Source organism: Haliaeetus leucocephalus, unplaced genomic scaffold (genome assembly GCF_000737465.1).
Source record: "Haliaeetus leucocephalus isolate CR32 unplaced genomic scaffold, Haliaeetus_leucocephalus-4.0 Scaffold284, whole genome shotgun sequence".
Classification (NCBI taxonomy): Eukaryota; Metazoa; Chordata; class Aves; order Accipitriformes; family Accipitridae; genus Haliaeetus; species Haliaeetus leucocephalus.
Genome location: NW_010972720.1, coordinates 6185413 through 6198364, shown reverse-complemented (window position 1 = coordinate 6198364; position 12952 = coordinate 6185413). Strand labels below are relative to the sequence as shown.

At 39.0% G+C, this 12952-nt stretch overlaps 1 protein-coding gene across 1 annotated transcript in view; it reads right to left on the bottom strand.

The window, feature by feature from the left end:
- The window catches only part of WWC2 (WW and C2 domain containing 2), a 105373-nt gene that overhangs the window by 62043 nt on the left and 30378 nt on the right, over window positions 1-12952 (bottom strand). The window contains exon 2 of the mRNA XM_010569984.1: window positions 2471-2580. Within this exon, the coding sequence (XP_010568286.1) occupies window positions 2471-2580 (110 nt within the window). The remainder of the gene's footprint in view (window positions 1-2470; window positions 2581-12952) is intronic.

Genomic DNA, 12952 nt, shown 5'->3' with positions numbered 1-12952 from the left:
TAACAGTTCAAATCCAAAAAGCATATTCAACACATCTGAATTATTATACTGCTAATAAAGCTGCAAGCAGGTGCAAAACCTGCTTTCTAGAAAGGCTTTCCCCCCCCGATTATTAGTGATCTCCATACTAGAGATTTCAATAGCATCAAAACAACACATGTACCCCACTCAGATGAAGTAGAAGTTATAATCTCCATATTTGGCACATGAAAAAAATGACCTACTTATAAGATTCTTAGGCAGTTTACCTCCCAACAGCAAAAGGGTACTCTCAGCAAAACACTGTGCAAAATACAGCGTACAAAACTAAAATATACCACTTTACAAAATAAGAAGTTTCACTGAAATTGCTACAAAGCAACTCATATATTAATATAACAGGAACCAAATGCACTACTGAAAAATGGATGGAAACCACTTTAAGTATACCAAAGTCCAAAGTACACCATTTTGTCATCCATCATACACATTAACATAATATAATGTAGCTAATCACATTTATTTGTCCCAGCCACAGAAAGGCACGTGTACAGATGAATATATTCAACTCTCCTCTATTAAATGGAAGCATTAGTGTTTGCAGTATATTAACAATATTCAAGAGAATTCCAAAACAATGCTGACCAAGCCTCAACATCTTAGATGTGTGTGAAGCAGAACTTCAACCCATGAAGAGCTTATAATATTCAGGAATTCACCTTCAATGCACAGAAATAGCATTTAAAAGTAAAGAAAGTATTTAACCTCTTTCTGGAGGAAAAAAAAAAAAAAGGCAACAAAGCCACAAGACAGAGTTTTAGAAGGGATTAAAAATTTTGAGCATGCATGAAATAAAAGAGCTCAATTATCAGAGCAGTGATCTGAAAGCACTTTCAAAACACCCAGAAATGCAGATTGCCTCTCAAAATTTTATAGCTTTAAGTTTTATGGTTTTGGCCAAAGCAGAAGTTAAAGACAAGCTTCCTCTGATAATAGCATTTAGATTGAGAAGCAAATCCTTTACTTTCTTCACCTTTTGAATTCAATCAAGTATGTCCCTTTTTTTAAAATACAGGAACGTTTAACACCACACATAAGATCAGAGGATTCTCATTGTTATTCCAATGAAGCAGGGCTATAAAAGTGGTTACCGAGTGGGATTCAGTTCAAGATTAGGTGTCTATCTGCAGGTATTCATTAAGCACAGTAGATATCTAGTGTCCCATTGTAGTTATTGGAGTTCCAGTCCAACCCAACCAAAGGAGCTTAAATCAGCTCATCTTCAAAGCAGACACCCAACCAGCCAGCTACATCACACTTTACATTATATTGACTGTATTGACTAGATAGCTATTGACTACAAAAGCAGCTTAGACATCTCAGGGTTGATTCAATTGCCCATACATTTGAGATGCCATGGGTAACGAGCCTTGTCGCCAGCTTTTGTTCCAGAAGGCCATTGGTCTCTTACTGTCCATGCCCTATCTACTGACCTTGTGCAGTTGTCTCTGCTAACCTAAAGCATCTGAAATGGCCATAGACACCTTATTATTTTTTAAGTACACAGCACTGCTAGCACAGATGCAGGCACCTATATTCAGGTATTGGTCTCAAATAGAATCTCTTCTATTATGTTATTAAAGACAATTTCTGAGAAAATAGAAAAAGGTATCAATTAATATGGAGTAATAAATGCATAAAAATAAGACAGAAATGCTTTCAGGAATATATTCATTTCAGTAAGTCTAACAAGCATTGTATTTCAAATTTTGCTATAGTTTTGTATGGTTTAGACATAATTCCCATGCAACTAAAAATATATGTAGAAACAGATGTAGTAATTTTGTACCAGCAGATTTTCTTGTAAGCCTTTTAAAGCCAATTACGATGCAGCAAAGGGCAAATTTTCCCCAGCATTTTGATTCCCCATTCCCTTTCCAATTACTACAAAACATAGCATTATTTATAGTCTGAAATGTATTCTATAACATTCTTAGAACTACAGTACATTTTGCCAGACCTCGTATACATGTTACAAATACCAGCCCCCATGCTCCATACTACCTTACAGAACTCCATAGTTCCTTTCAGTAGTTAGGCTGAAGCCAGTTTTTGTTACTCGTATCAGGCTATCTCCACCAGTGTACATTCCTGAATATTTAATAGCCACCAAACATCCTACACTTTACAGATACCAACAGATGCAACCCATCTTTATTTACTACACATTACATGGACTTCTTCTGCAGAAAAAGATGAGTCATTTAAATAATTTTGAGCCAGCTATAATACATCTGCAACCATCCCCAACAAACCCATGCATACAAATGGGATAATTTGTCTACTGAAAATTGGGAATTGTTATTTTAACTACAATTCTCTCACAAGAAATCTTTCCCTGCTCCCAGGCATGCTTTAGAAGCTTCTCAGGGAAGTCTAATCAAGATGAGCCTTCTTATATAATCCATATGGCAAATTGAAAAATACTTACGGTTGATGTGATCAATATAGTATACACCAATCTGAGGATCATATGCAGCTTCCCATCCCCATGGCAGTTCATCCCCAACACAATCCGCAAATGACAAGGGCTTTGTTAACCTAAAAACAAAGAAACAAGTTAACAGTATAGCTTTTCTCTCTTCCCTACGTACATTTGTTATTCATATTAATTCCTATTATGACGGAATCTAAAGACAGACAGGAGGGAGGGAGGATAGCAAGTTCTTTTCTTCCTCTTAAAGTTTAGGTTCTTGATTGTTCTTCCCCTATTCCATCCTTCTGAACTCATTAACTCCAAAAACATAATGTAAGTTATTGCAAACATCTTTTCAGTACAGGCACTCAAATGAGAAATTCACTGCAACATCTTTCACGTTTTACAGTTTAAAATTAAACAATAACCAATAGCTTGTTAAAAAAAAAAAAAGCCTATACGCCTGTTTGTCCTCAGAAGAACCAGACCCTTCCACCTTGAGTCTGTGATGAGACCACAAGATTTCAAGGCCATCTTCTCTAACGACCACAGACAGGAAACTCAGAAAAGATAATACAGCCACCTAAGATGCAGTTAGCAGCACTTACCAATCCATGTACTTGAATAAAATAAGCAGCAGCGTGCATAGAGTAGACATTTTATAAGTGACATTTAATGGGCCTTAGATGCTCACACGGTGCTTTTTTAGGAAGACAGACAATTAAAGTTTTTCATTTTAATAATAGAGCACCTATTTGTTGCAAGAAATAGATTAATAACAATAATTCATTGGCTCTTTTCCAACTGAGGCTGAGCAAAGCTTTACATCATCATCTTTCTGCCCTTTTTTTTTTTTTAAACAGAAATGAGTATTCAGTTTCCTGTTGGTAAACTGACAGATAAATGCCATGTCTGATATACTGATGTATTTAATAGGAAGAACAAGAGATTTAAGGTTTTATTGTCACCATAATGACAATAAGATTAGTACATATCCAGAGCTTAAAAAAAAATCCTCAGAGTAAGATTATCAAGAGCAGTTTGTGGGACACAGAAGCATCACCTCCTTTTCTCACTGCTGCTTACGTTCTATCACCTAAGACTGTTTTTTCACCTCACTGTTAAAATTCTATACAAATAAAAAGCTAACAGTCTAATTCACATATGCTTTTCTGTGTTTCAGTATTTTTTCTTCAATTAGTTTCTGACCAAAAGAAACTGGTTTATCGACATTTTTGTGAAGAATGAAAGAGAATAGTACATTTTACTTTCTACAAAATTAATTGGCTTTTTTGTGTAGAAAACACCAGATAGAAAATACTTTACAACACTATTGAATTAAATTCTTTATGCAGCTGAGAAAATAGAAATTTGAGCACAGGTTTGATTTAGAAATCACTGTCCCACAAATATATTATTATTATTGATGGATCTGACCTACCAATTCTTTAAGTAGGGCAACACTTACTCCAAACTAAGGTTGCAGAAATTACAAAGAATCAAGCTCTTAGGATCCAAAACCTTTTGAATTATGGGGGTTTTTTTCAATTATTTTTTTTAAAATTGTAAGCATGAATCCACTTCCTCATATTTCTCCAAAGTTTACAATATAATCCTATGAAGGTTACTAATGCTTAGTTTGAAGTCCTGAACATATTCACATGTATAAGGCAAATTTGCTAATTTATTGGCACCTGCAAACTGCTATGCAAACCCACTAAACACACTGAAAACTGTTAGAAAATTCAGGTGAGATTACCGATGTGGAATTACATCTGGATCGCTATGATAGAAAATATGGATTATAAGCAGCACAGGCAAGCTGGGAGAAGAGTTCTGTTTACTGGGAGAGATTCTCCATGAGAATGGCCAGCCACAGACACTTTTCCCAGTAGAGTGAGTAGGTGTAGCTTCTGGAGTACCTGTTCTCCTCCTCAACCTTAACCCACTATATGCTGCCTCACAGACCAAGAGCTCCTTTTCTAAAGGAATTCTCAAATGGACATGACCCATCCTCCCCTTTACGATGCAGGAGAGGACATCCCACTGAAGCTGACTGGGGTAAACTCCCCAGCAATCTCCAGGGAGAGACCAGGTCTGTAGTAAACCAAGCCTATCCGTTGCATCCTCTTCCCACCGCTGACATATTTTTAAATCCAGACACGGCACTGCTGAGTGAGGCTGCTCTGAGAAGGAGCTCTCCAGAAACCCCAGCTCAGACTCGCCGCTCTGCTCCTCACCCTCCTCCTTTTCTCAGGGCAGCAGCAGCTGTGCTGCCATGGCCAGGACGGCAGCTACCCAGCTCAGCAGGCTAACAGCTGGCCTGCAAAGCTGCAGCTGCCTAGCACTGCTGTATCAAATACACCTGCCCAAATACTACCTACTAGTAATTACCAGCATCACTTCAAAGACTACTGTTTTGTTTGCAAATAGGAACAGCTAGACAGAAAGAGATGGCTCTTAGGAAAGCAGGAGAAGCGTTTTAAAGCCAGGATAATGCACACAATCACAGCTTCAGCCAGGCTGTCCACAGCACGCAGCGGACTGAACACAGGGTACTCATGTCAGAGAGTTCCCAGGCCACTGCTGCTCAGAGGAAGCATCAATCACAAAAGCAAGAGCCCTTTGATGAGTTTGGTTAGTTATGTGAACCTGTGCCAGCTACAAGGGCACATCTCGCTGTGAAGAAAGTCCTGCCTCAAATTAGATTACAAACGTGGATTTTCACGAAACATCTTAAACTGCGTAAAAATAGAAGTTCAACGTCATCCTTAGCCTTAACATCATAATATTAACTCAAAACACAAGTCTTGTAGTTCAAATAGTTTTTCTATTTGAAATACCATATAGCAGAGTATGGACCATAAACTCATATAAAGATGGCCAGATGGTCTCTAATAAACTCATTTAGAACTCTGCATAAGCATTCAATACTTTCACCAAAGATACACGCCACAATTAGCAACAATCACAAGATGTGATTTTTTAAACTATCTCTACAGGAAGGACAGAAACCCAGTACTATTCCTGGCTTTTCCATCTGCCCTCCACACCAATTTTATTTTTAATCAAATACTGACTTCTTACTATTATAGCACATTCTGTAGGTTACACTGAAGACCACTCTGGCCATGTGGATGTTCTGTCCAGGTGTTATCACCTGTCAGAAAACAGACACCGTGAGAATGAATAGTAGCCACTCTCTCATCCCAGACACTCCATAAATGAAAGCGACACTTAAAAACTGTGGAAGAGTACTTCAGTGACCCATTCTGGACCTTAAACAAAAGAAGAGGAGGGAGACAGAGGCCCCGAAATACAGGCAGTACTGGACAAATTATTCTATGAATTCTGCTCTACTGGATCATGCTTGGACATTGCAGCCTTAAGATCTGAACTACGTCAGGAAAACTGTTCCCAAGTAGATTTTTAAAACATGAAAAGGTTTGTACATAACAAGATCATAATTACTTAAGAGTGTTACACCCCCAAGACTTTCTTTTTTGTTTCAGAGTCTTTTAACAGCACGAGATTTTTGAGCCTGACACGGACTTTTACAATTGAGCAGCAATTGGCACAAGGTGATATCTGATTGCTTAGGGCCCTCAGAACTGTCTCGATATAAACAGCATTTACTTTCAAAACACATACAGCAAGTGGATGAGATTAACACGACAAGAAGAGAAGTAAAATGCTAGAGAAAATTTGCAAGACAATAGTTGAAAGCGCAGAGAGTTATGAGATGTAATTGGAAAGGAGCTAATACCTAGGAGCAAGGACTGAAGGAATCTTGTCTGCGTGAAGATCATTATCTGTGACATAATAACCTATGATAGATGGACTCCCATTGCATTCATTAACTGTGACCCAAGAAAAATGAGGTTTATTGCACCATAACAGAGGATTAAGTGCTGCATCTCAGGGCACTAATATTCTGAGGTAGTTTATAATAATTCTTCAGTTTGTAGTCATCAACTTACATGTTCTTAAAAGAATGCTGATACTCTGAAAAGGATGACTTAAAGTCCATATTTTCATATACTATGAAGTTTAATTAATTAACAAAAGGTGTTTGTTTTTTTAATGCATATCATTAAACTCAAGTACTCTCACCTATGGGCACTTTTTTTTTTAACCTTACAGAACTCCTTCCAAGTGAAGGCTAATTTACTAGCCTCTAGCTCATATATAACATTTTTATCTACTATATAGCTGCAATGCTCCCATTTCAGCATATGGATTGAAGTGTACTCCCTGGACCAAGAGAACAAGAAGCAGGTGTGTATAACAAGAAGTGGCTACTCTTAAGGAAACCAGGAAGCATTCTGTAATTCCATTACGTAAACAGTACATAATTATGTTATTGCCAATCACTTCACAGATGCCCTGGGCAACCTAGGAGACAAATACAGCTTACAAACTGGGAAGCTGTATTACCATGTCAAATCCGCATTTTTCTTTAAAGTTTTCAAAATATAAAGTTAGCTAAGATCTTAAAATGTAGATTCTACAATGATATATGTGTTATCTTTAACAGTTGCTATTGCATCTGCAGCTATGCCTAATAAGAATGTCTGTATATGCATCCAAAGTTAGTAAGAGGCTGATGATACTCTAAAATGGAACTATAACTACAGACTGATGGATTGTCAGTGCAATATAGTTCCATTAGGACAACTTTCTTGCTTGATGTACTCCCTAGACCACAAAAGTACGTAGAAGAAAGGTTTCTTCCTAAGGTCAGGGTCCACCAAAAATGAGAAATTTACTACATATACTAGTGAATGCTATCTTTCTGTCAAGATACAGAGAGCCCACAATATTTCACACTTCTGTGATCTGAGATTATAAATGTGCATGTTCTTAAAAATGTGTATGCATATGTATGTATATACACACACACACAATTTTTAACACATTGTTCTATGCAAGAGTAATGCTGCATTCTGCTGCATTCCTTCTCCGACTCCTTTCTTCTCCAAAATCCATTCAGGATTAAATCAATTGTAACACTGAACCAGAGGTTATGATTAGGACTCTACTTTATCAATAGCAAACTCTGGACTTTGGTCTTCACTCTCTTCTAAACTCAGATGATACCAGCATCACTGACCTTAGCATACTTCAAGACCTGATTTTATCCACACTCTGAAGGACTATGTGATTACAGCTTGACATGTTTTGCTTAGATAGAACTATTGACATCAATTTTGTAAGACTGATTTATTGTGATTTATATGTGGTAGAGGGTGTGTGGAAGAGAGAAAGGTTACAGTGGGCAGATCTCAGAAAACGGGGTCAGAGGGAGATACAGACATCCCACCCCCCCACCCCTCCAAATCTGAGACTTCTTTTCCTCAGTTAGAAAGGAATGAAACGCAGGTTGGCAAGAGGTACATAAATACCTGAGAATTATGAACAGGTTCATCTTAATCTCTTTCAAAACGACTTCCAAGAATACTTCCTTTGCTGTGTAGTGCTTGTCCTACAGTCAAGACTTGGAGTTTTGAATTCAATTTTAACTAGGGTCAATTCCTATAGTAACCTCAACATACATTTGAAAACTTTCTCCAAATCCTATCTCTTACCCAAAATGACCTCATGTTCTTTGCCATGTAGCAAGATCTTGTGTGACATTTAAATGTTGTACTGATTAAATTTCACACCCATTCATTCTCATATATAATAATGTGTATTACGCATTATTTATTTTCTCTTACAATGCAGTGCTCACTAGTACATTTTCTAGACAGAAACTGTTCTGAAAAATATAGCTGCTCTTCACACTCTAGGAACTGAGAAGACAAAACATAAGTTACTATTTAGATGTGCAGGAATGAGCATCTCTTAAAACAAAACAGAATAAACCCAAACAACAGAAGGACTACATGCACACTTACCTGAAATCTGGCTCATTTAACTACACACATCATTACAGAAGGGTGTACAGATGACTTACAATAACATGACACAACAGTAATACAAAAAATTTCCTCTGAGCGCTTCCCCACAAGTATTTTCCGCTAGCACAATGACACACACAATAGGAACATATAATCAGCATCAGCTAATTTTTTATTTTGCAGAAGGATGACTGGAAGTGTTTGATTCTTATTTTGATCCAGTAGCGCAAGACCAGCAAATGTTCAAATTTAAATCAGCTATCAGGGAAAGGAATGTATAAAAAGAAAAACATTCTAAATTCTTCACTAGAACTCCTGAATTTAGTGATTAAGATGGATCTTAAAATCAATTAAATTCTCACCCAACTTTCTAATGCTATAGGCATCGTGACTTTGAAGGATCTATAAACATGTCTTCTAATTCCATCCAAATATCCTCCCAAACAAGGATTTTACTCACTTCTGGCACCCAAGATGGATTTCTTACATAAAACTCAGGGGTGCAATTAATCTCATAAACTTCAAAAGTTAGTTACCTAACCTGAATTGCTCCTTTAGGTTCCCTATAGAGGCTGATTCAGCACATCTATGTAGACTGAAGATGAATTAGATGAAGGTTTCCCTCTTTTTCTAGTGCCTATAGAAGGAGCCTGAATGCAAGGCTCCTTAGTCTACACAAGGTAACTACATTAAGCAGGATGAATACTATACCAGGCAGCAGAGTGCATACAGAATGACAAGAGACCAAGCTGTAGCTCCACATTGCAGATCAGAGTTAGAGAGGCACTGCTGCTCCCTATGGCTGAGGCCACTATCCATTAACAGCATGAAAGTTACATTACAATGGGAAGACTATTTTCTCTTTTACAAATTACAGTGGCTGAAGCTGCAACAAAATGCATTTACTTTCTATTAATAATACTGCTGTCACTTTCCTAACTTTAAAAAGTGGTATGTGGGCTGTTTACCTGTAGAAAGGGGCAGAATTTGCATGCCCATAAAACACCCTTTTGCCATACTCTTTGTTCATTCAGTTCTATAAACTAGCAAATCCCACGCACAATCTCTCTCTCTTGAAAAAGCTCATTCATGAGTCTGTTGACAGGATTTCAGCTTCTAAACACCATGTTCTTTACACAGTAGTGCCTCCCACTCAGATACCAGGCCAAGGCATTATGTACAACCTTTGTATTGCTTAGATACGTTCTCTTTTAATAAGGGTATTAAGATATACTGCCACTTTATTACAGGTATTATTTTGAAAAAGTACCTAGAGTGGACATCAGTACCACATTAGAACACAGCAAACAAGTAGCAGCATGGTGGCAGCCCCTGTTTTAGAATAGTGGTGTAAAATAAATAAATATGGTAAGGTTACGCATCTGTTTACCTTGTTCACAAGATGTGTGCAACCAAACCTTAACAAATGCTTATATTTAAAAGACAGCAAACATGCATGTTACCTTTTCTACACCAATACAGAATTACTAAGAGTAGTTAAAACTAAATGTCACCCCGTTCTTTAATTATGAAAAATTCTCAGTAACATTAAATTATGCTGCTTTATGCCTATAGCCACTAGCATGTGCACCATTAATCTGCTTGTTTTCTATTACACATGCATGCACACAACAGTATAGGTTTACAGTCAAACGTTCCTAGCCACGCTCCTAGCATTTACATGTAGCAGTCAGCAGTACATTGACAGTACCACACCTTCGCCTTTTTGAAACACACCTGGATACTCAAAAATTAACTGCAGAGAATGAAGTCACAGTGGAGTTAGACACTTTTCAGAGACAAACATTTATTAACTCCATCAGCAAGTATTTCCTGGATACATTTAATGAATTTTCACTTGTTTTCCAGATATCAGATAATTTTGCTCCTGGTAATACAAAGATAGACAAAACAGTCAAATTTTTGTAAAAAGAATGGAAACTTGAGATATTTGGGCCCTGATTCTAGTTTTCTAAAAAACCATATAGGTACAGTAACATTTTTAATAGCTTGGAATTTCTATCCTATGATTCTTTTAAGCCCTTGAATACTTATGACAGGCAGCAGACCTTAAAGAAATACACTTCTTGGGTTTTAGAGGGTTTTCTTGGTAAATGAAAACGTACACACAGGCATATATGGGGTTATACTAGGAGACACACATAAGTAAGTTCACCACCTTACAGCAACACAGAACGGCTGGACATTATTTGGGTATATATCTGGGATAACGGGCTCTTGCAACTATTTTACAAGCTCAAAAACTTGGTTTCTAGTACTGAACTCGTACTGACAGTCCTTTACAACGCTTCCCATATTACAAGTGAGCTGTGGGTTCATGTAGATAGGACTAGACCACATTCAATGATGTTTCAAGGAACATATAAGACTTTGAAAAATACAATTTCCAGTAAAAGACTCTTGTCTAGCTAGCCAGCAGCCCAGGTGAACAAAATAGTGTGTTCAGGAAGCACAGAAAGATCAAGCAGAAACTAAAATCTAATCATTTTCCATCCTCGCAGCGTTTGGTGTTTTTTAAACCTTTTTAAGAGTACTGAATAAGCTGTTTCTTCTCTGTAATTTTGGCAAAGTACTCAAGGCTATTTTGAAATGCTTTGCTGAAAAGGGCAGTGTGCTGAACAGTATCTTAGTTCTCAGCTACAGAGAGACAGCTGCATTAATACTACCATGTGAAATGGCAGTTTCAGCCCATTATCGGTTCTGACTGCTACTGCCAAAAGGCCTTCCCTGAAGACCAACTCAGAGTTTCATACACTGTACCATGGCACACAACCATCCACCGTATTCAGTAAGTACTGCTTAGAAATAACAAGCTGATACCTCACCAATGACTGGTTTTGGAGACAAGCACTAACTACAGTAGAAAACTGTACTCCATTACTCAAATGTTTTCCAGGAACTACTCTTCTTGATTTAAACATTTAACTTCCAGGGCAAGGATGAAAACAAACTAACTAACCTTTCTGCAACCCCACTACAACAAAAAAATCCTAAATTCAATATATTTATACCTGACTTACTAAACTTGTACAACATCAGAAACCAAAAATCTGACAAAAGTTCTTAGTTTCCAATATCTATTACGAACATAACCATTTTAATATCAAATCAAATCATTAAGTTTGGAAAAGACATCTAAGATCATCAAGTCCAACCGTCAACCCAACACCACCATGCCTACTACATCATGTCCTGAAATGCCACGTCTACACGTTTTTTGAATGCCTCCAGGGATGGTGACACCACCACTTCCCTGGGCAGCCTGTTCCAATGCCTGACAAACCCTTGCGGTAAAGAAATTTTTCCTAGTATCCAATCTAAACCTCCCCTGGTGCAATTTGAGGTCATTTCCTCTCATCCTATCACTAGCTACTTGATAGAAGAGACCAGTACCACCTTCCTACAACCTCCTGTCAGGCAGCTGTAGAGAGCGATAAAGTCTCCCCTCAACCTCCTCTTCTCCAGACTAAACAACCCCAGTTGCCTCAGCCGCTCCTCATAAGACTTGTGCTCTCAACCCTTCACCAGCTCGGCTGCCCTTCTCCGGACACGCTCCAGCGACTCAATGTCTTTCCTGAAGTGAGGGGCCCAAAACTGAACACAGTACTCGAGGTGCGGCCTCACCAGTGCCCAGTACAGGGGAACAATCACCTCCCTGCTCCTGCTGGCCACACTATTTCTGATACAGGCCAGGATGCCGTTGGCCTTCTTGGCCACCTGGGCACACTGCTGGCTCATATTCAGCTGGCTGTCAACCAGCACACCCAGGTCTTTTTCCACTGGGCAGCTTTCCAGCCACTCTTCCCCAACCCTGTAGCGCTGCATGAGGTTGTTGGGACCGAAGTGCAGGACCCAGCACTTGGCCTTGTTGAACCTCATACAATTGGCTTCAGCCCACCGGTCCAGACTGTCCAGATCCCTCTGTAGAGCCTTCCTGTCCTCAAGCAGATCAACCCTCCCTCCCAACTTGGTGTTATCCACAAACTTGCTGAGGGTGCACTCGATCCCCTCATCCAGATCATTGATAAAGATATTACACAGAACTTGCCCCAGTACTGAGCCCTGGGGAACACCACTTGTGACCCGCCACCAACTGGATTTAACTCCATTCAACACAACCCTTTGGGCTCGTCCATCCAGCCAGTTTTTCACCTAGCGAAGAGTACACTTGTATAAGCCATGAGCCGCCAGCTTCTCAAGGAGTATGCCATGAAAAACAGTGTCAAAGGCCTTGCTGAAGTCCAGGTAGACAACATCCACAGCCTTTCCCTCATCCACTAGGTGGGTCACCTGGTCATAGCAGGAGATCAGGTTGGTCAAGCAGGACCTGCCTTTCATGAACCCATGCTGGCTGGGCCTGATCCCCTGGTTGTCTTGCACGTGCTGTGTGAGCGCACTCAAGATGAACCGTTCCATAATCTTCCCCAGTACTGAGGTCAGGCTGACAGGCCTGTAGTTCCCCAGATCCTCCCTCCAACCCTTCTTGTAAATGGGTGCCACATTGGCAAGCCTCCAGTCATCTGGGACCTCCCCTGGTTGACCAGGATTGCTGATAAATGATGGAGAGTGGCTT